Source organism: Lepisma saccharinum, chromosome 6, assembly GCF_977018435.1.
Source record: "Lepisma saccharinum chromosome 6, izLepSacc3.1, whole genome shotgun sequence".
In the NCBI taxonomy this organism is placed as follows: domain Eukaryota; kingdom Metazoa; phylum Arthropoda; class Insecta; order Zygentoma; family Lepismatidae; genus Lepisma; species Lepisma saccharinum.
The window spans coordinates 56,310,443-56,332,541 of NC_139234.1; the positions used below are offsets into that span (position 1 = coordinate 56,310,443).

The 22,099-nt window shown below is 37.8% G+C and overlaps 2 protein-coding genes across 2 annotated transcripts in view; one reads left to right on the top strand and one right to left on the bottom strand.

Moving 5' to 3' along the window:
* Positions 1 to 8,471, top strand: part of Cdc5 (cell division cycle protein 21) — a 42,564-nt gene extending 34,093 nt beyond the window's left edge. Inside the window, exons 11-16 of the mRNA XM_083123966.1 lie at positions 894 to 1,015; positions 2,323 to 2,517; positions 2,879 to 2,986; positions 3,635 to 3,808; positions 6,947 to 7,075; positions 8,254 to 8,471. Coding sequence (XP_082980092.1) covers positions 894 to 1,015; positions 2,323 to 2,517; positions 2,879 to 2,986; positions 3,635 to 3,808; positions 6,947 to 7,075; positions 8,254 to 8,361 — 836 coding nt within the window. The 3' untranslated portion in view covers positions 8,362 to 8,471. The remainder of the gene's footprint in view (positions 1 to 893; positions 1,016 to 2,322; positions 2,518 to 2,878; positions 2,987 to 3,634; positions 3,809 to 6,946; positions 7,076 to 8,253) is intronic.
* Positions 8,472 to 16,701: 8,230 nt separating this feature from the next.
* LOC145989078 (glutamate receptor 3-like) lies at positions 16,702 to 21,793 on the bottom strand. Its single transcript, XM_083124372.1, has 6 exons — positions 21,282 to 21,793; positions 20,137 to 20,304; positions 19,299 to 19,519; positions 18,594 to 18,802; positions 17,990 to 18,258; positions 16,702 to 16,906 (listed from the first exon to the last, which is right to left on the bottom strand). The coding sequence occupies exons 1-6, from the start codon at positions 21,791 to 21,793 to the stop codon at positions 16,702 to 16,704; spliced, it is 1,584 nt and encodes a 527-aa protein (XP_082980498.1).
* Positions 21,794 to 22,099: the final 306 nt, after the last annotated feature.

A 22,099-nucleotide genomic window follows, 5' to 3' on the forward strand; every position in this document is an offset into this window, starting at 1 on the left:
TTTGGGTAAATACTGTATGCTTGTGTGTTTTGGGTGAACAGCTAATAAAAGCATGATAATTTTTCTTATGTTGGGACCAAAAATATTAAATGTAATTTAATGTAAAATTGGGGTTCCACTGTTCAACTCATGAAGGCTCTTTTCTGGGGTGAAATCCTTGGTCAAATACATCAATTAGGTCCTTCACAAAATGTCTAGCATATTATGTATATCTGATCAGTATGGTGTTAGTAAGTGCTACATATTAGTCCATCCATAATAAATAATGCACACGCTCACACAAACTACAAGTAAAGAGAATCACTTAAAAATATGGGGTGTCTTGCATCTGAAGCTACTGCTTTCATCTGTATACTAATAAAAATACATTAGACAAGAGTTAAAATGAGTTAGAACATTTCAGAATGACCATGAAATGTATATGAAGACTTGTGGATAATCTTGAAAGTGAATTTATTTTGCAAGTGGCTGAGAACCTTCAACCAAGGCCACAAAGAGGCATGCTTTGTTTTTTTCATATTAGACCCCAGTTGGAAAAAACAGTGTTGTTGCATCGTACTTCAAGCATCTTGCTTAAAGTTAAAAAGATAACATAGTAGAAATTGTTGAAATTTGGTGTAATGCCCAGAATTGTAAAGAATGTAACCTGTTAGTGTGTTTGTATATGGTGTTTTCCAGATTTTATAGTCCCTAACGTGATATTTTTTCCACATTATATTTTTCACCATCCTGCTTCTCATGAAGCAATGTCATAAAGTTTCTCCTGATTATACATTTTCCCACATTATAAGCTCATTTCACAGCCTCGAGAAACACGTAAAATAAGGTTCCACTGCACTCAATAATGATTTCAAGAAAATAAATTTACACCATTTTTCTTTTCTCACGTACAGGAGAAAAGGAGTTGAAGAGTCGGTCTCAAGTGGTGCAGCGAGATCTCCCAAGACCAATTGAAGTGAATTCAGCGGTTCTTCGACCTACGCACACGGACCCTCCCCTTTCGGATTTGCAAAAGGTATATTTTGTATAAACAAGCACACAGATCTGAAAATTGTCTTGTAGGTACTTCTAAGAAATATTTCCTAATTTAACCAAATAAGTTTGGAAAATATAGTAAATAGACCATTAAAAAACTACTTTTGTAATGAAACAATGTAAAAAACAGGACCTTAGGACATAATTGAGCTACATGTAAAATGTACATTTTTCCTACCATATATAAAGGTATCTCCAAATGTCATGTATCTAGAAGAAAGTGTTAACACTACAGATAAGTACCTGACCAAGAACAAACATATAACCAGAAATAATACTTAAAATGGAATCTGCTCTCACACCCCAGCCAATATTTATTTGACCTCTGAATGTATTACAAATTATTATCATCATTATTTAAAACACAATTAAATAGAAATGTTTTCTTTGTTTAAAACAGAGAAATTATGAATAATGTGTTTTTATATTGTTATATATTTGAAAGATAAGATTATGTATTTGTCAAAGTTTGTTTTAAGTCAACTTTATGCACAGATAGGCTAATTGGGACTTAATGTACATACAATTGAAATGGGTTCTGAAGCACAGGAAATTGAACCAGGGACCCCTTGTTTACAAGGTGACAGCAGTACCACTATGCCATCTGGAGGCCCAAATATGTGTTTGTATTATATTGTATTATTGTATGTGTGTAAAGTTTTGAAGTTCTGTATGCATATATACTCTTCACAATTAATATATTTTTAGAGTGATTGAAATTTTAATGGTGAAATTAGGGTCTTCCTCAGTATTAAAGTAAAAACTCTGGAAAGGTGGAGTAAATGCTGAAATAAGAAGGGGTGAAAGGGGTGGTAGTCAGGTGAGTAGACAGTAGTTACATAAAATGCAACAGTATTTTTAGCAAGCCACCCGCAAGCACGTTCCAGAAGCTATCTTTACCATATTTGTCCTCATGTCAGTATGCAGAAACAGAAAAATAAACATGACAGACACATTAATAAAGTTGTCATACTCGGTATACTCATGCTCCACGTACCTCTCTAAAAACCCTGTCTCAATCTTGACAATACTGGCACGAAGCTGACAAAATGTCACATTTTTAACAGTTTTACTTTTGAATGTGTTGATTTTCTTTTTGTGTCCTGCTTACCAATAGGTAGGACAAACATGTATTGTTCAGCACTTGGTGTTATACACAATTTATGTAGATAAAAATTTCAATACAACCAGCAAAGTGATTATTCGAACAAGATTACCCCTTCAGGTATTTTTTAAATACTTTTGAAGCATACAGAAATTGTTAAAAGTAAATATTAATATTTGCAGGCAGAGGAACTGATAAAAAGTGAAATGATCACAATGCTCCATTACGATGCTGTGTACTCCCCAACGGCAGCTCAGATGGGATTGCCCCCACCTGGGAAGAGAAAGCCTGGTGGTCAGGTGCTGAATCAAGCACAGCACTTGGCGTACCTGGAGCAACATCCTTATCAGAATTTCAGCGAGGAAGATGTTCTGCAGGTAATGTTATAGAATACCAGCCACGTATTTGAAATTCATGTGAAGAATTTTGTTATCATTTCAATGTTTTAATACATACAGTAGAACCTTGATTTTACGTTTTTTAGGGGACCAAGCTAAAAAAACCTTAACATGCAGGAAAATGTTAAATTGAGGAAAATTTTATAACATTTTGCTATGTTGGGACCATCAAGACTGAATGTATAATGCAGGGAAATGTAAAATCCGGGAACATAAAATCCAGATTCCACTGTAATGAGAGACATTAAAAATTAATTCTGTAGGATGTTGTTAACTGTTTCATCCTCTGTAAGAACATTAATTCATATGTCCATATTGAGATACATTATTCATCCTGCAGGCAAAGGAGTACTTGAAGAGAGAAATGGAAACTGTTAAACAAGGAATGGGACATGGAGATCTGTCACTTGAAGCATACACACAAGTTTGGGAGGAATGTCTTGCACAGGTATTGCTTTATTAATATCTTAACAATTTGTTTTTATAAGTAATAAAAAAAATATTTGTGTTTGGATAATGAAAGATATGGTAGTACAAAATGAGTTGTATATATCGTGAAGAATCTTGCACTGTTCAGTACTGATTTCTATGTGATGGCAAGCGCATACAAGCATACAAACAGGTATAGCTATGTGAAACATTGTGCAATTGAGAAAACCATTAAGAGCTACAAATAAAAGTTGCAAGAACCTTTCTTGTAGGGAATTTTCTTTTTTTTTTGTCATAAACATTTTAATAAAACATTAAAATGCTGACCAAGGCAAAATTTATTGTAATAAAAATAATCACTAAAAACATAACGTTTCCACCCTCTAACAGGGTCTTCTTCAGATAAGATTCGACATTTTAATGTTTTATTAACATGGAAATAAGCACATGCTAAATAACAAAAATAAAAATACAAATTTAGGTGTCATTTTTCCAAGATGACATCTGGAAAAAGAAAGATCCAGCTTGCTACTATATCACATTCAAGGCCTAAATCTCTGCTAATGTATCAAATTCCACGTTAGTACCAGAAAGTGAACGATGCACTAAGCAAGTCTTCTACAGTGACTGTAAAACTAAAGACACATTTTTTTTTTTCTATCTACAGGTACTTTTCTTGCCAGGCCAAAATCGGTACACAAGAGCTAACCTAGCAAGTAAAAAAGACAGACTGGAGTCACTGGACAAGAGGCTGGAGCAGAATAGGGGTCATATGACGAGGGAAGCGAAGAGAGCTGCCAAGATGGAGAAAAGGCTAAAAATTCTAACTGGAGGGTATCAGGTTGGTAATAATTCTTCCCTCCTGAAATATTAGCTAGAATTTTTAGTTTTGTGTGCGAAGTAAATGAACACTTGTGATGTACAGGTTAAACATACTGATACAGTATGAGTATCTACATGAAAATATTCTTATCAAGATAAGTAGTATTGTACTGATCTTATGATAAATGTTTTTAGTGTTAATAATGCAGTGTAACCTAGATGTTAAGGTTTTCAGGACACAGATATGAAAAACTTAAAATGCAGTACAGTGAAGGGGTCGTTATAGGAATTTACACCAATTTTCAGCTTAAAGGGAGCTCAAATGGACACAAAGGTTCCTAGAAGACAGGAACACCATTTATCCTGGTAGTTATACAACCTGTTATGCACAGGATGCATGTTGTGAGAAGGAAAAACTTGAAAACATTTTCACAAGAAAGGATTTAAAATAATGTTACTTTCTTTCAATTGTGCACAGTTGTTGCTCTTCCAGGAAATTCTTATAATTCTAGTTCATGAGAAACCCATTTGCACTGAGACCTATGGAAAGGAAAACAATCTCTCGCTTATTGCAAGGAAAACTCGAAGAATCTTGACACCAGTCAGACTGATGCCAGCAAAAGTCGATAGATAATCGAGCAGAATGAACGTTGGATTTCATACGGGTCTACTGGAGCATTGTCTGTTACAAGATTAACTGGCAAGATAAGATCTCTCGGGAGAAACAACACAACCTTTCTAGGCCCCAGATAAAAAAAAAGACTGGGCTGTAAATTTCGTTGTAGTTCGGCTGTGTAAAGTACATCGTAAAAAAAATCAGGTTTTCTTTGCTTCAACCAACTTCATAGTCAACCCCCTCCCCCATTCAAGGAAGCAGTCCAAACTCCTTCCTTGACTTGCATATGCAACTTGCGATCTGTTTTCACCCAATGCGTATTCTAGGACACATTAAACAGCATCACAGTCGATAATCATTCGGATTTGGAATTGGATTTAGTCCCAATCAGCCCATCAGCATAAAATGAACTCAAAACAAGCTTTATGAAACCTGTGCATTTTCAGATATCAAAATGGGAGATCGTTATTTACTCTCACGTTAATCGACGATTTAATGTTGGGTTCCTACATTGACCACTTTTGTTTTTCTTCCACATGAATGGTTCTGATGAAATAAGAAATTATATTATGTGCATTTCCTTCCAACACGCTCGGAGTGTTGAGGAAGTTTATTCTTGTCAGGTGCAAAATAAAATTTACAGTTTTGCTTATCAGAAGGTGCAGAACATGAAGTTGTTTTAACTCTTGTTTTTCTTTCTGGAGATCGAATTTCGTTATCTTCAAATCAAAACAGCTTTGCAAGATTAAAAACAATGACTTTTTGTTTCCTGCTGTATGAGTCATTGCTGTTATCGGCAAGCGACAGCTTTGCAGATGCTAGACAAGACACTGGCGCCAGCTGAAAGTTCGAGCAACAGGTGGTCGAAGAGAAAATCCGCAACATTCTAAGATAACGCAACTGTGGAACTTTTATAAGCAGTGTGAAGAAGAAATGATCCTTGCTTTACGTTTTACTATGCAACAGACAACAATACGGGCAATATTTACTATGCAGTAAATAGCATTTAAAAAAAAAAATAGGACCTGAATTCTGCAATTATCACATTGCCTCTCTGACATTGCCATACACACCAGTGGCGAGGAATGAGCTGGGAAGGGGGATTACCTTTATTTTATTAATTTTTTTACTTGTCATATGGTTTTTGTTCGTTTTCAAGAATGTAGCCAGAACTGGTTGCCCCATTTTAGATGTCAAAGGAAAGGAAGAGCGGTCCACTTCCATCCTCATCTGTAATCACCCCGTGTGCACACGAGCAAGAAAATCGTGCCTGAAACAATCAACATCGCTCTGCCCCCTCCACGTTTGCTGAGAGGATAAAAGAGAAGTCACCCAGCCAACGGAACACTTTTTTGGCAAATCTTATTACATCGGCACAGTTAGGAAAACATATGAAGTGGGAAACAAGAGTTATGATGCACGTAAGATCGAAGTGAACTTTTGCGAAAGCGGGTTGACATCTTTAGTTGGCCTATGTGGCTTTGATTATCTCTAACAGTTTCGCTTTTTTATAAAGTGTTACATGGAACAAAGAATGCATTTTCAATGAAAGCGGTTACTGGAAGTTGTCTGCTTCAAGGCCAAAAGTTGCTCCCTCACGGGAACCTGCTGAAATTTAGGTCATAACTGGACAGATGGTCCAGACTTCCAGGTACCACGCATCTGTATTTTGGAACATTCCTGCGATCTTATCTCTAATTTCTCAAGGTGGTGTATTTATCGATGAAAGAGGAAACAAGTCAAGGTCGATTTAAAATAACATCCAAGCACATTCATTCGATCTTCTCTTCTTGCGTATCCAAGAGCAAGCAAAATCACAATGGCAAAACAAGCCTAGCATGTTGGGTAGCGGCCCTCGGGTGCGGGGTAACATTGGCACGCTTGGGGAGGGGAGGGTAGAGGTCAAGTGCCATTGGATATCACTCAAGCTTGGTGTGGTGGTGTCTATTTTTAGATCAGACCAACTTGCAAGTGGTAGAGTGCTCGTGAAGGGAATGAGTGCAAAAAACATATTTTTCAGCCGATTTCCTTTAATTTTTCAACTTTTTTCCAAATTTTTCACAGTTCCCGGGAAAAAGGGTCGTTACTTCAAGAGGGTCATTAAATCCGGGGTCGTAGAATCGAGAGTTGACTATAATATGTAATATCCAGGGATAAAGATCCTGAATGGTTCATTCTTTTCCACAGTTAATGCATGTATCCAAGTATCAATAAGAAACTGCATATTCAGGGTGAAAATTAATATTAAAAAATTAGTAGGATTTTACACTAAGTTACAAGCTATTTATAGACATATCAGATCGGTAAAATTATCAATACACCGAATCATATAATAGAGTAGTAGTTACATTGTTAGCCTATTATATATAAAAATATGGATATAATGATTTGAATCACAAGATCTAATCTAATGTACATTAGAAAATAGTTTCCTGAATGGGGGGCAGAGAAATATGTTCCTTTTTAGATTAGAATATGATGTATAAAATAAAGCAATCTTCTTTGTGTTTTATTCGGTTATAATTTCTCCTTCCCTTGTAGTCCAGGGCACAAGGGCTGATCAAGCAGCTGCAGGATTTGTATGAGCAGATAGAGCAGGCTCACTTGGAGCTGTCGACATTCCAGTTCCTTCAGGAGCAGGAGACAGTAGCTATCCCCCGGCGAATGGAGGTACAAAAACTATGTATTTTTTTTTAAAGCAAATCCCATCTCAAACATAAGTTGCTCTGTGTTTATAAACAAAAAAAAGACATTTTGTGAATTTTTCATAAGGGGAAGTTAATATAGAATTACAAATTTTATATTGTTAATTGTAATTAATTGAATACACGAATGTGATTAATATTTCAATGCAAATTTTTTGTTGAATTGGCATTGTAATTACATTATTATAAATACAGCATTATATTTATTCTAAATACTACATTGTAATGTTATGCTACATTTTGGGTATATTTTTCTAAAACATTGTAATCATATTATTATTATTAATAAATTTTTGTAAAGCAGTTGAATTTTCTCAAGGAATATCTGTAACTGGAAATGAAATTCAGATCCATATGTTTTCCATTATCAGCCACTAGATTTCCTCTCGTATCAAGGCATTGCTACCATTCAGCTAACAAGTTAACATATGTCTTCTATTATTACGTGAAATTTAGAAAATTTCGTACTTCTGCCTTGCACAATTTAATGGTTAAATCCTATTAATTTTGAAGATCCACTGTCTTCTTTCACAAAAGGGTATGGCGTTGGATCTTCGAAATTAATAGGATTTAACCATTAAATTGTGCAAGGCGGAAGTGCGAAATTTTCTAAATTTCACGTAAGTATTTTTAAACCGCGTTTACCGCATCCATCATGAATATGTCTTCTAATTTGTATGGAATGCCAAAGACCTCATGTTTGACCCTGGGCTCAGGAACATTTTCACATAACTTTGTAGTAAGTTAGTTATGTAATGTATATTTGTGCCATAATCTATTTAGTAAAGTTTGAATTAGTTCACTCTTTACAGGGAAATTACTCAAGTGCTCATAACTTTTCAATTTCAATAAGAAGTTGTAGTGTACCTGTAATGGACAAAAAAACTTGCACAGTAATTGAAGTTGTGGAAATTTTGGCAACCACAAAGGTTGTCATAGTAGTCTTGGTACAAAATACTAGAAATCCATGTTAGAGATAAAAATTGACAGTAATCGTTCCTATTAACATTGATAATTATTACATAACACATTACAATAAATATCTAATTATAATTAAACAAAATATTTGCTTGAACATTGTCGCGCCCTGTGCTCTTTTAATCTGTTGTTTGAAGTTTCTGAAATTTGTTCTTGTATTTTCAGTCTCTTACTGAAGATGTGAATAGGCAGACTGAGAGGGAGAAGGTTTTGCAGAAGAAGTTTGGGGAGCTTCAAGCAATCCATGAAGAACTGAAACGCAAGGCCTCATAGAATTATATTGTTTGTGCAAAGTCTGTGATTTATTTTGTGTTTCAAGTCATTGTAAATTGTGAAATTTTTGTATCATCAGTGCAGTGTTTATTAAATAGTGACATTTTGTAAATGTTCATAAGTTTTAGAATTTCCTGAGTGTTCCTTTAAAGCTGACTGTGTATTTTCCCAATCAAATAGGGATGTACGAGATTCAACGATAATTCAGGCAATATGGTTTCTGAGAGATATTTGTTCTTCAGTGAAACAAGTTTTGTGGTATATTTGAGGGAGTGATATATTGTATTACATAGACCTCAACAGATTATAATTTTGTGTAATTTACATTGATCTATTCTCTAGGTTAATGGTGACTATAGTGAAGAATGGTGAAGCAATGAAATTCATGAAGAAACGCACACATAATGAAATGTCCATGCCTTGTCCAAGATCCCTGGCTTCAATAGTGGTCAATTCTAACCCCTCTTGTCATGGAGACGCACCAATACTGTATGCTGTTGTGAATTTAAGAAATTAGTCAAATTAGTTACATATGTTTAAATACGGGTGTACACAAATGAATATCGGAGGTTTAAACTTGTATATTTTCTATGCTATACACATTACAAATATGAGCCAAATATGAAATGAAAGCGTAGCTCACCAAGTTTAGATTTTTTTGTGTGTTGGAACTCGCAAGGTCTAATTCAGGTGTTACAGTTCAACAGGCATATCGGTGAAGTTTGGAAGTGACACCCTGTCTGACAACAAAATTTGTAGGTGGTATAACCAGTTTAATACGACAGGATGCCTGTGTAAAGGGAAAAGTTCCGGACGGGTGCATGTATCAGACAATAAGGTGGAAAGCGTCATAACGGCTTTCACTTGCAGTCCTAGAAAATCTGTACGGTGGGTGAGTCCAGAAGTAGCAATGCCAACAATGACAGTGTGGAAAGTGTTAAGGAAAAGACTCCAAATGAGACCGTACCGTCTGAAGCTGTTACAGGCCCTAAAGCCTGCAGATCATTTGGCCCGTACAAACTTCTGCACACAAATTTTTAATCAAGAAGATGACTATTTTCTTACTTGTGTGATTTTCAGCGATTACTCCACATTTCATCTAAGTGGAAAAGTGAACACACACAATGTTTGTATCTGGGGGTCACAGAATCCATGGGAAACTCTGCAGCACGTACGGGATTCATTCAAAGTTAATGTCTTTTGGCAGTATCTAAACAAGAAGTTTATGGGCCGTTCTTTTTTATGGAATAAACTGTTACTGGAATTTCATATCTAGACATGCTACAAAATTGGCTCTTTCCGCAACTGGAGGATAAACAACACATCATTTGGCAACAAGACTGCACTCCCCCTCACTTTCATAACAGTGCGGGAATGGTTAAATGAAGTTTTCCCCCATCGTTGGATCGGTTGTCATGGTACAGACGACTTGCTTCTTCTCCAGTGGCCTCCAAGGTCCCCTGAAGGAAATCGGCCGAAAAATACAATTTTTGTTCACTCATTTTATTCACACTCATTCCCTTCTCTACCGCTCACAATTAGGTCTGAACTAAAAATAGACACTACCACACCACACTTGAGTGATATCCAATAGCACTTGACCTCTGCCCTACCCTCTCCCAAGTGCACCAATGTTACCCTGCACCCAACTGTCGCTACCCAACGTGCCAGGCTTGTTTTGCCATTGTGATTTCGCTTGCTCTTGGATACGCGAGAAGAGAAGATTGAGAAGATCGAATGTGCTTGGATGTTATTTTAAATCGACCTTGACTTGTTTCCTTGTCCTAAGAGCTGCTGAAAACTCGCATGGGAGGTTTGGGGGGGGGGGGGGACAGCCCAAAATTACTGCTCGACTTGCAGTCTTTGCCAATGTGTATGACAGATCAAGCTCGATAAATACACCACGTTGAGAGATAAGATCGCAGGAATGTTCCAAAATACAGACGCGTGGCACCTGGAAGTCTTGCCCATCTGTCCAGCTCTGACCTAGATTTCAGCAGGTTCAAGTGAGTGAGCAACTCTCTGCCTTGTAGCCGACAACTTCCAGTAACCACTTTCATTCAAAACGTGTTCTTTGTTCCCTGTAACACTTCATAGAAAAGTGAAACTGTTAGAGATAATCGAAGCCACATAGTCCAACTAAAGATCGTCAACCCACTTAATGCGTTGTCATCCAAGTTTCCACAAAAGTTTACTTCGATCTTACGTGCATCATAACTCCCGTTTCCCCACTAGATACGTTTTTTTAACTGTGTCGATGTCATAATATTTGCCAGAAAGAAGTGTTTCGTTGGCTGACTGACTTCTCCTTCGTTTCCTGTCAGCAAACATGGGGGGAGGGGCGATGCTGATTGTTTCAGGCATGATTTTCTTGCTCGTGTGCACATGGGCTGATTACAAGTGAGGGTGGAAGTGGACTCCTCTTCCTTTGACGTCTAAAATGGGGCAACCAGTTCTGGCCACATTCTTGAAAACGAACAAAAACCATAGAACAAGTTAAAAAAAAAAAATGGCACTCCTGCCCCTTTCCCAGCTCATTCTCTGCCACTGGTGTGCAAGGCAGTGATAATTGCAGAATTCAGGTCATATATTTTTTTTAATGCTGTTGTCTGCATAGGAAATATTGCCCGTATTATTGTCTGTTGCATGGTAAAACGTGGCTCAGTCGGTAACGCGTCTGACTACCATGCTCAAGGTCCTGGGTTCGATCCCCGGCCAGTTCAAATCCGGGAACTTTTCTAACTATGGAAGCGGCCCCGGCACCCACCCAGCGTCGAATAACATTGGGTACCTGGGGGAAACCCTCGGGGGTAAAGGCGGTCAGGGGCGTGATGCTGATCACATCACCCCCACTCAGGACTGGATCAAGAAAGTGTGGGGCGTTACCCCCACACCCCCTATACGCCTTCATGGTGTGGTGCTAAGCACAGGGTAGCACTTTACCTTTTACCTTTGCATGGTAAAACGAAAAGCAAGGGTCATTTCTTCTTTATACTGCTGTTAAAAGTTTTGTCTTCAACAGTTGCGTTATGCTTAAAATGCCTGGATTTTTCTCTTCCGCCACCTGTTGCTCGAACTTCCAGCGGGTGTCCTTGTTTTTACGCTACAGCCAGTGTTTTGTCTAGCGTCTGCAAAGCTCTCACTTGCCGATAACAGCAATGACTCATCCAACGTGAAAAAGTTATTGTTTTGAATCTCGCAAAGTTGTTTTGATTTGACGATAACAAAACTCGATCTCCAGAAAGAAAAACAAGAGTTAAAACAACTTCATGTTCTGCACCTTCTGATGAGCAAAACTGTAAATTTAATTCGCATCCGCTTTTCTTCAGAACCATTCATGTGAAAACAAAAAGTGCTCAATGTAGGAATGGACATTGAGACTGATTAAAAAGACATTATTCAAGGGGAAAACTTTTGGCGGAGTGACCGGGTGTTTGACATCGAGAATACTCCTAAATCCAACATTAAATCATCGATTAATGTGAGAGAATAACGATCTACCATTTTGATATCTGAGAATGCGCAGGTTTCGTAAAGCTTGTTTTGAGTTCATTTTATGCTGATGGGCTAATCGGGACTAAATATACAGTTTAAAGTGAAATCCAATTCCAAACTCGAATGATTATTATCGAGTGTGACGCTGTTTAATGTGTCCTAGAATATGCATTTGGTGCAAAGAGATCGCATGTTGCGTGCTTCCTTTTTCAGGCTAGATTACAATGCAAGTCGAGAAAGAGTTTGGACTGCTCTCTGGTGTGTGGGAGGGGGATGAATATGAAGTTGGTTGAAAGATAGAAAACCTGACTTTTATTATGATGTATTTTACACAGCCGAACCATAACGAAATTTACAGCCCCGCTGGTGCCTAGAAAGGTTGTGTTGTCACTCCCGACAGATCTTATCTTACAACTTAATCTTGTAACAGACAATGATAGTAGACCCGTTAAAATCCAACATTCATTCTACACGATTATCTCCCGACTTTTGCTGGCAACAGTGTGACTGGTGTCAAGATTCTTCGAGTTTCGCTTGCAATAAACGAGGGATTTTCCTTTCCATAGGTCTCAGTGCAAACGTGTTTCTCATGAACTAGAATTGTAAAAATTTCGTGGAAGAGCAAGGACTGTGCACAATTAAAAGAAAATAACATAATTTTAAATCCTTTTTTGTGAAAACGTTTTCATGTTCTATTTTCCTTCTCACAACACACGTTCTGTGCATATCTAGTTGTATAACTACCAGGATAAATGGTGTCCGTTTGAGCTATGTTTAAGCTGAAAATTTGTGCAAATTCCAATACCAACCCCTTTGAAATAACGACCCTTTTCCTGGGAATTGTGAAAGGTTGTATCAAGAGTTGACTGTATTTCTCTTTATCATCTTATCCTTCAATTTCCACACTCTTATTATCCTTCTCTCTTGTTTCTCCCTTCTATTTTGTATTTTCAATCCCCTCACATCACCTACGAGTAACCTGTGGTCACTGTCTTAAATTCTCACTGTGTATTACTTTAATGTTGCTCATTATCTTCTTTACTTCCTTGTTTAACAACATATAACACTAGCCTGCAATGGTTCTGCGGTAAAAATGAAAATAGATGATTCAAATAGACACCAATAATCTAAATCTTGAAATAACAACAGTTTTTGTGTATCACGTCAGTTGTCGCACAATGTAAGTTTTTCCTTTTATATAGCTACATTATATGTGCAGCATAGTAATACTACTACATACAAAAAGTACCCGGAATTTGTGAATGAAACACAAAATACATGGTTAATCATCAACATAGACCCCATCAGATGCAACACACATATGCCAACGCTTAATCCAGTCTTCAAAACACTTTTCAAATGCAGAAGATTGTATCGCCCCGAGTTCCTTCTGCGAATTTCCTTTAATCGATTCAATTGATTCAAAATGCCTTGCACGAAGTGCTAACTTGAGTCGCAGAAAGAGAAAAAAATCACACGGAGCCATATCTGGGGATTATGGGGCTTGGGCGAGGACATGTTTTGAGTTTTTGGCTAAAAACTCTTGAACAAGAGTTGACTTGTAACTTTGGCATGCTTTTTTGGATTTTGGTTCATTTTCGAAATGCCATTCCGAAGATTGTTGACCTGTTTGCATGTCAGCTCCTTCAGAACAAGTCATGCCGCGATGCGTTTCATGCCTAACACATCAGTCAAAATGTTGTGAACGGACATGTGTGATATGCCAAGCTCACGAGCCACCTCTCTCACACTCACACGCTGGTTTTCAAGCACCATTGTCCTGATTTTTCCGACGTTTTCGTCAGTCATCAACGTGGAAGGTCGACCAGAATGGGGAAAATCAGCAACAACTTCTCTGCCTTCTTTGAAAGCCTTGTAGCATGCATGCGCTTCTGTTTTTGACACACGAATCACCAAAGGCCTTTTGTAGCATTTTCAACGATTCAGCACACGACCACCTGTTGGCAACAAATTCTTTGCTCGATATTTGTCTCCATTCTGCAAATCACAGGAGACTCGTCAACACAACTAACGTAAACAGCTGCTGTGCACAAACTGATGGATAGATTACTCTACTCCTCTGTGTGGTCATTCAGTACAGTGCTGCCATCCTATGGACAAAATGAATTCTCGATACCTCCAATGTGGGACTTTTACCAGCCAAATTCCAGGTACCTTTTTTTTTTACTGAAGGTACTATCACATATTTCCTCATTACGCTGAATATGAACAAAGATCTTGATGAAACAAAAATTAAATGAGAATACATTAGATGTGATGTACAGTGGCACTGTTGAAACATTTGTGGGTGTTATATGCTCAATGGGAAGGTATGAAAAATAGATTCTTTCGTGAAGAAACTGTACTTCTTGTATTTCAGAGTGATGGTAGGTGGTGATGATAAATCTTTTTCTCCACATAGTGCATGTAACACTTGTGTCGCGGGACTACATTATTGGTATGAAGGAAAACAAAAGGCAATGCCTTTCGCAATACCTATGATGTGGCACGAACAGAAAAATCATCATGATGACTGTTATTTTTGTTTGTCCCAGGTTACTGGTTACAACAAAATAAGGAAAGGAATTGAATACCCCGATCTGCCATCAGCTAGGTGGTCTAGGACCTGACCTGCCAGTGCCTAAACCACCAGAAAATTTAAGTGACAATGAAGCAGTTCTCATATTCAAGCAGTGATGAAATGTATCCCGAAACAGAAGAGTTAAGACACTTCACCGAAACTATTTACCTAACCTGAGTTGAATGATTTGGTACGAGACCTAGGGCTCACAAAAGAAAAGTTAGTGAATTACTTGGCTCGAAAAGAATCTCTTGGCTCCTGGCGTTACATTTTCTTGGTATAGAAATTGTGACAAACATTTTCGGAAATGCTGCACTCAAGAAGGTCAATTGGTATTTTGTACCGATATTCCTAATCTTGTGCAACAGTTAGGAGAGGAAGCATATGATCCCAGTTCCTGACGTCTTTTTATCGACTCCTGCAAACGAAGCCTTAAAACCGTTTTGCTACACAATGACAATAAATTAGCATCCATTCCTCTTGCACATTTTACATACCTAGCTGAGTCACATGAAACATTGAGGTTAGTTCTGGACAAAATAGAGTACCAGGAGCATCAGTGGTAAATATGCGGTGACTTTTAAGTCATTGGCTTATTACTGGGAGGATACATGAAATTTCCCTGTTTTATGTATGAGTGGGATTAAAGGGCCAGAGACAAACATTGGAATACTGTACAGTGGCCTGAAAGAGGGGAAATTAAACCAGGATCCAGAAATGTTACAGAAGCAAGCCTTGTAGACCACCAGAAAATTGTCCTTCCCCCATTACACATAAAACTTGGAATTATGAAACAGTTTGTAAAGGTGATAGACAAAAGTGGCCCATGTTTCCAATACTTATGCATGAAATTTCCTTCATTATCACAGGCTAAAGTCAGAGTAGGTATGTTACATGGATGGATGGACCACAAATTCGTAAGCTGATGGTTGATGACATTTTCAACAAGACAATGGGCAAAATTGAAGCATTCAAAGAAGTTGAGGAAATTTTCTTGGTAATGTGAAGGACCTGCTGTACAAAGACCTTGTGAGAAATATGCTGGATAAGTTCGAAGTGCTCGGTCGTAATATGAGCCTGAAGCTTCATTTCCTGATGTCACATCTTGATCACTTCCCTGAGAATTTGTTTACTCTCAGTGAAGATTGGAGGTTCCACCAAGATCTTAAGGAATTGGAGCGGCTTTATCAGGGACCCTGGGATGTACGTACATATGATGGCTGATTTCTGTTGGTCTATTACACGTGATGAGCCTGCCAGAAATCACTTGCACTCCAGTTCCACCGCAAAAGAAAAAAGGGAAACCCAAGATTGTTGTTGATTTAAGTCCACTTTATGCACAGTAAGGCTAATTGGGACTGGACCTACAGTTTAAAGTGGGATCCGAACCACTTGTGCCTCCACCGGGTATCGAATCCGGGACCCCTTGATTACAAGGCGACAACGCTACCACTGCGCCATCGGGGAGGCCCAGGGAAACCCAAGACATCTAATATCCATTCTCAGAGGTAAGTCAGCTTTTACAAAGTGTGTCCTTGCTACTTCTGTTTATTAATTTGGTTTGTTTGTGTATGACATTCTCGTGCACATTTTATAACTGTTATTCCTTGCATTTAACGTAGAATATATACTTCATTTTATGTATTTAGATTCATATATTACATAATAAATGTAATTATATCTTATTTTTATATATTATGTTACTATATTATTATAATTTATTGTATTTATCTTGTATTTGCAATTTCTACACTATTTACAAATGGGGGTGGGGTTGTTATCAATAAATGATATAATAATGAAATAACATATTGTGAAATACGCTGACGTGATGCAACAAAACAGGGTACATTTTTTTAAATCAGCGTATCGCAATTAGTAAAAGTCACCTATTGAGGTTCATACTGCAGAAAAAAAATTATTTGCAGGCTAGTGTAATCTATTACAGACTTTCATTCATTATTCCAACTGTATCTTGTAATCTTATGGCTGTCATATTTCTTCTTAAACAATCTATTACCTACTAACAGTCTGTTTCTCTTACATGGGACACGTGCAATATTAATGGATATTTATTTGTATTCTACACTGCATTTGACAAAATTGAAAACTTGAACCATGATATGCAAGCACGGTAATACTGAATTTGTAACATTTCAGCAGATAACATACCTTAACCAGTTGCTAATTTGACAGAATTGGAAATGAAAACCATCAAATTCAAACAGTATTAACCTCACCCTGTTTTTCTTCAATCATGACTCTCACTTTGTAAGTTTGGAGTACAGGCGTTCACAACCGAGCATAATTATAGAGAGCCCAATTCCTGCAGCCAACAACAGAAATGCTGTATAGAGATCATCCACTTCTACGCTGTAGTATTTCTGGATCTTGTGGCACTGTGGCATTTGAAGAAGCCATTGTTGCTTTCTCTGGTTTATAATTCCTGCTTCTTGCATCCGCAGCAGGCTGGAAAAATGAGATATATTAGTGTAGAGACTCAGCATATATGATTCAACTTGTCTGTTTTAGAAAAAGGCTAACACATGCAGGTGGGACACCCAAACTAGGGATGGGACAGATTAGTCAGTACTCTATCAGAATCGGCCAATATAGGCATATCTGTAAATTTACCAATCCGATATATCTATAAATATCTTATAATTTAGTGCAAAATTCTGGCATTTTGTTAATATTTTTATGGATAATCTCCATGCCCTACTTGCCGGACCCTGTGGCCGAGTGGTTATCACATCGTGCTGCGACGCCAGGGTCCCAGGTTAGAATCCCACTCGGGCTTGGTTGTTTGTGAATGTCCATTCATCAATTTCATCACTCATCCCCATCACCATCTTCGCAAATTAGCCAAGAGGCACAAAATGCAAAGTAAAATAAACTAAGTCAATTAATCAATCACTTGTTAAAAAAGTGAAAGTCTAAATATGTTGCATTCTTTTGCACTGCTGTCATCTAGAAACACACATTATTAAGAAGATAAAGAACCGTTCAGGTTTTTCAAGAACCATTTGGAATTTTATATCAGATCGGTAGAATATTGGTTATTGGTATCAGTAAATGTTATATTGGTATTTTATCTGCATTGGCCTAAATTTCATATTGGCTCATCCATTGGCTAACCGAAACAAGACATGTGACAAATGCCCTAGTTGAGATTTTAACAAGTGGGGGTTGATTCCCGGCTGAGTCATATTTTCTAATTCTAACTTCCCACAATAAACTCCTATCTGTATAGAAATTGTAATGGTTAGTTGCTATGGAGTTTTCATTTTGCTTGATTTGAACACTTACACATTATTCATTCACAATATTTTAACAGTGCAAGTCATTACCAGATGATCAAAATATTGTGAATAAAGCAATAAAATGTACCATAAGGGTAAAATAACATATAAGCATGTCTTCACAAGTGTAAGTAATGCATTATCAAAATTTTTAGTAGAATTTTGTTGATAGCAGTACCTTAAATGTCAATTTGAGACTTACATCATAAGATTAATTTTTACTCCCTCTGCAGTCAAAACATTACATTACCTGTAGTTAATGATTTTCCGCAATGGAGAATTCTTTTTCAACATTGCACCTTGACGTTGTAAAGTGTATGGCACAATTAACTCCGTAATCTGGCAAGCGATCTCAACTGGCTGCTCCTGCATAGCTTTTCTGCCTGCAAAATTGTCGACAAAGAATGCAAACCTCTTTTGGCTGACTTTCTCCATTGAATATGAGATCGTCATCAAGCCAGTGTTTGGATGAGACAGGTATCTCTTGTAAAGTGTTCTCGCCACCTTCAGTGAGGATTGCTGGAAAGATGTGGAAGCTGTAATTTAGATATTTTTTTATTATATGGTCCATTTCAGCATATACTCTTAACATTTTCTTTGGCGTTTCTGAAGTAAGTGTATCATAAAACTAAGTGTTCAAGACTTTCTTGTCTGGTTTAATGTTACATTGGTAATGCCACATGGTATTAAGTATCACATTTTCAAGATGAAAAATTTTATAAACCCAGAAAGAAACTGGTTCAATTTTGAGATTAACCTGCAAAATATTTTAAAACATAAATTAACTAATAATATTTTTCCACAAAGATTTTCTTGAATTATGCATTCAGAGGAACATACAAATCACAACTAACTTGCATTGTTTCATGTGTCACTGGATAATTATGGACTCCAATTTGTATCTGAGTAGCTGCCAGATCTTCAAGGGAGCCTATCGGGAGAGGGTTGACCGAAAGAACCGAGACAAGCGATGCTGAATATGCTGTATAAAGTAGAATTCCTGTGCAGTAGCCAACCATGAACACTGTCCTCAGGGAGCATGAATGAGGAGTGCACGACCAACCTGTAAGAATACCCTCAAATAAATAAAAACGTGTAATAACTAATTTTAGTAGTGAACTAATATAACTAGTAGAGATGATTTTTTTTTCAATTCCAATAGCGTATTGATTCATTATGAAAATGGTGAAATCTGGTGCAGTTACTGAACGGCTTTTTCATTCCCTTCAGGACATAGCCACACCAATCAATATTTTTTCCTTAGATAATAGCTGCATACATGAAAACTACTGTTTACAAATAAAGTGTTTATACATTAAACTGTCCTGTAATATTTTTTCTGTCATTTTGTTAAAAAAGGCCCATTTTTAAAAAAAAATTATAAATAAGTTCAAGCTCAGCCGTTGTCTTCGAACTTTTTAACTGGTAAATATGTATGTACAGTTTGTTTAAATCAGACATCTTTCCTTATTTTATAAAGTTGATAAGGTCTTGATTACAGATTGGCAATAGGAAAAGAATTTTCTTTGTTTCAAGTCATTCATCAAAACTTTTCTTACCTTGTTGACATACAGTACTAAAGGCCCACAACAGTGCCTCACTTAAGGAAGGTCTTGGATGTTCCCTCCACTTCTTTTCTTGTTGGTAGGAGCCAATGAACAGAGAGAACCCGAGCACTATAAGCAAACCAGTCCCACAAAGCCATAGTGTAAGAGTAAATGGCAATATCAAGACATTGTGCACTGAACTTGCCCTCGGCTGTCGGACATAAGCTGCCAACCTGAAAAAATCGTAAGAGGAAAAATATGGGTTCTGGAATGGTTTATCTTATTATCAGTATCATCTTACAATAAACTTCCAAGTAAAACTAATAAATGGAATGGTATCTCAAAGGTTCCCAATGTTTTGGTTTATTGGCAAAATTACTGATAATGTTGCCAATCTGATATATCCATAAATAACGTGCACTTCAGTGCAAAAGTTGTTATGTTCTTATTATTTTTATTAGGAATGTAAAGTTATAAGTCATGTTGCCTAGTATTGGTAAATCAGTACATATTTTTATGAGCAATATTTTCATATCAGGCTATTATCATTATTTTTTACTGATTAATTTGGAATGGTAATTAACAGCCAGTAATTTTACCAATTCAGTGTTTCTGGAATTCTAAAACAATTCTGTTCTTCTGTTGCAGCATCTATAAAACTATTTTTTTAATCTTTAATTTTCTAAGATAAAATGGGCAAAAAATGTTCGCTCTTTATCAGATCAGTTCACTATAAGTTATCAATAAATATTATATTAGTACTATATCTGTGTGGATAAAATATTCATATAGATATTGTAGGAGTAAAATTTTGTTATGTGTCTTTTCAACACATCGTGATCATACTTACTGCAAGGAACTTGTAGGATGCGTAAATTGTACGACTTGATTCCGTTCAAATGTCTGGGCTGTGGAACTGATTGCAAGGTCAACAGAACCATTCTGCAACAAGGGAATCATTCCTTGCCAGGAATAATTTTCAAGATGTCCCCAGTAAGATGTCTTTACAGCCACCACACTAGAAAATAAATTTCAGAATGATAATTTATTTGTATGTCAGGGCAACTCAAATCATCCAAGCATAAAAAATACTCGGAAATGTATTTATACGAGGGTGAATCAAATATAAACGAGAATTTCTTTTGCACGGTCAGGAAAAGTGTGGTGCAGCTCTGTGGCCTTGGGGTGATGATGGTGGTGATGTGTAGAGTCTGTTCCCTCCCTGGAGTCCTCGCCAACTCTCCACATCAGTCAGCAGCACAGTGAGTGAGCAAGAGGTACAGCCGTCCATTGCGCAACACATAATTTATCAAATTTCTTGCAATAGAAGGGGTAACACCAGCTGATATTTGGATGAGTCTTTGAGTTCAGTTTGGGGAGCCCACCCTTTGCAAGACCCATGTTTATGAATGGCACATAATTTTTTTGGGGAGGATGAGAAACTGTGGAAAATGAAGGCATCAACGGCAGCCAAGGACAACCATCACTCAAGAGAACATTCAGGCTGTTCAGGGCCGTATTGAAAGTGACCATCGCTTGACAATAAGTGAAATTTCTTCTTCAGTGGACATAAACGATGGTAATGCTCATGTGATCATTCATGACAACTTGGGCTACCGAAAAAATGACTCCTGGAAAGGCTTATCGGACCAAACAACGTGGCACACCGATCAGAAAGGTGCTGCTGCCTCATGACAATGCCAGACCTCATACAGCTGCTGCAACATGTGACAAACTGGAGGAAATTCATTGGACACCATTTGAACATCCTCCATACAGTCCAGACTTATCCCCCTGTGACTGCCATTTTTTTTGTTTGGGCCACTGAAAGAAGCACTGGGGGGTAAATGATTTGAGGATGATGCTGGAGTGGAGGAGTTCCTGTGCAACTGGCTGTGCACATGTACTCTATGTGATCAAAAATATCCGGACACTCACTGGAATTAGGGCGTGAAGTTCGAAGCATCTTCCATTGGATGCACTGGCAATCAATACCATGTGGGGCCACCCTTGACCTTGATGACAGCCTCCACTCTTGCAGGCATACTGGCAATCAGGTGGCGAAAGGTATCTTGGGGAATGGCAGCCCATTTTTGGCCGAGTGCCGAGATGAGAAGAGCAGTGGATGTTGGTCGGCATGGTCTGGCACGAAGTTGGCGTTCCAAAACATCCCAGAGATGTTCAATGGAATTCAAATCGAGGCTTTGCGCAGGCCAGGTCATAAGTGGGATGTTGTTCTCTTGAAACCACTGTCCCACACGGCCCACATTGTGGACGGGTGCATCGTCATGTTGAAACACGCAATCATCATCTGCAAACTGTTCTTCGATGGTAGGCAGCATGAACGTTTGTAAAATGTCAACATAATGATGTGCCGAGACAGTACCATGCAAAGCAATGAGGGGACCAAGCCCCTTCCAGGAAAAACATGCCCACTCTGTCAACCGACCTCCACCAAATTTCACTGTTGGCACAACACAGGATGCTAAATGTTGTTCATGAGGCATTCACCCCACTCACACACAATCATCGGATCGCCACATGGTATAATGGCGCTTCACATTTCGTTGGGTGATGTGGGGCTTATGAGCAGCCGCTCGTCCATGGTAACCGAGTCGTATACCTCACGTCGCACAGTCATGCTGCTAGGATTACATCCTGCCCTGGTTTGAAATTCCTGTATGATGGTGGCGATCGCTGATTGCCGATTCTCTCGTACTACCCTATTCAACACTCGGCGGTCTCTGTCTGTCAACATGAGCGCTCAGCCAGAACGTTTTGCGGTTGTACACGTCCCATTATGTTTCCACTTT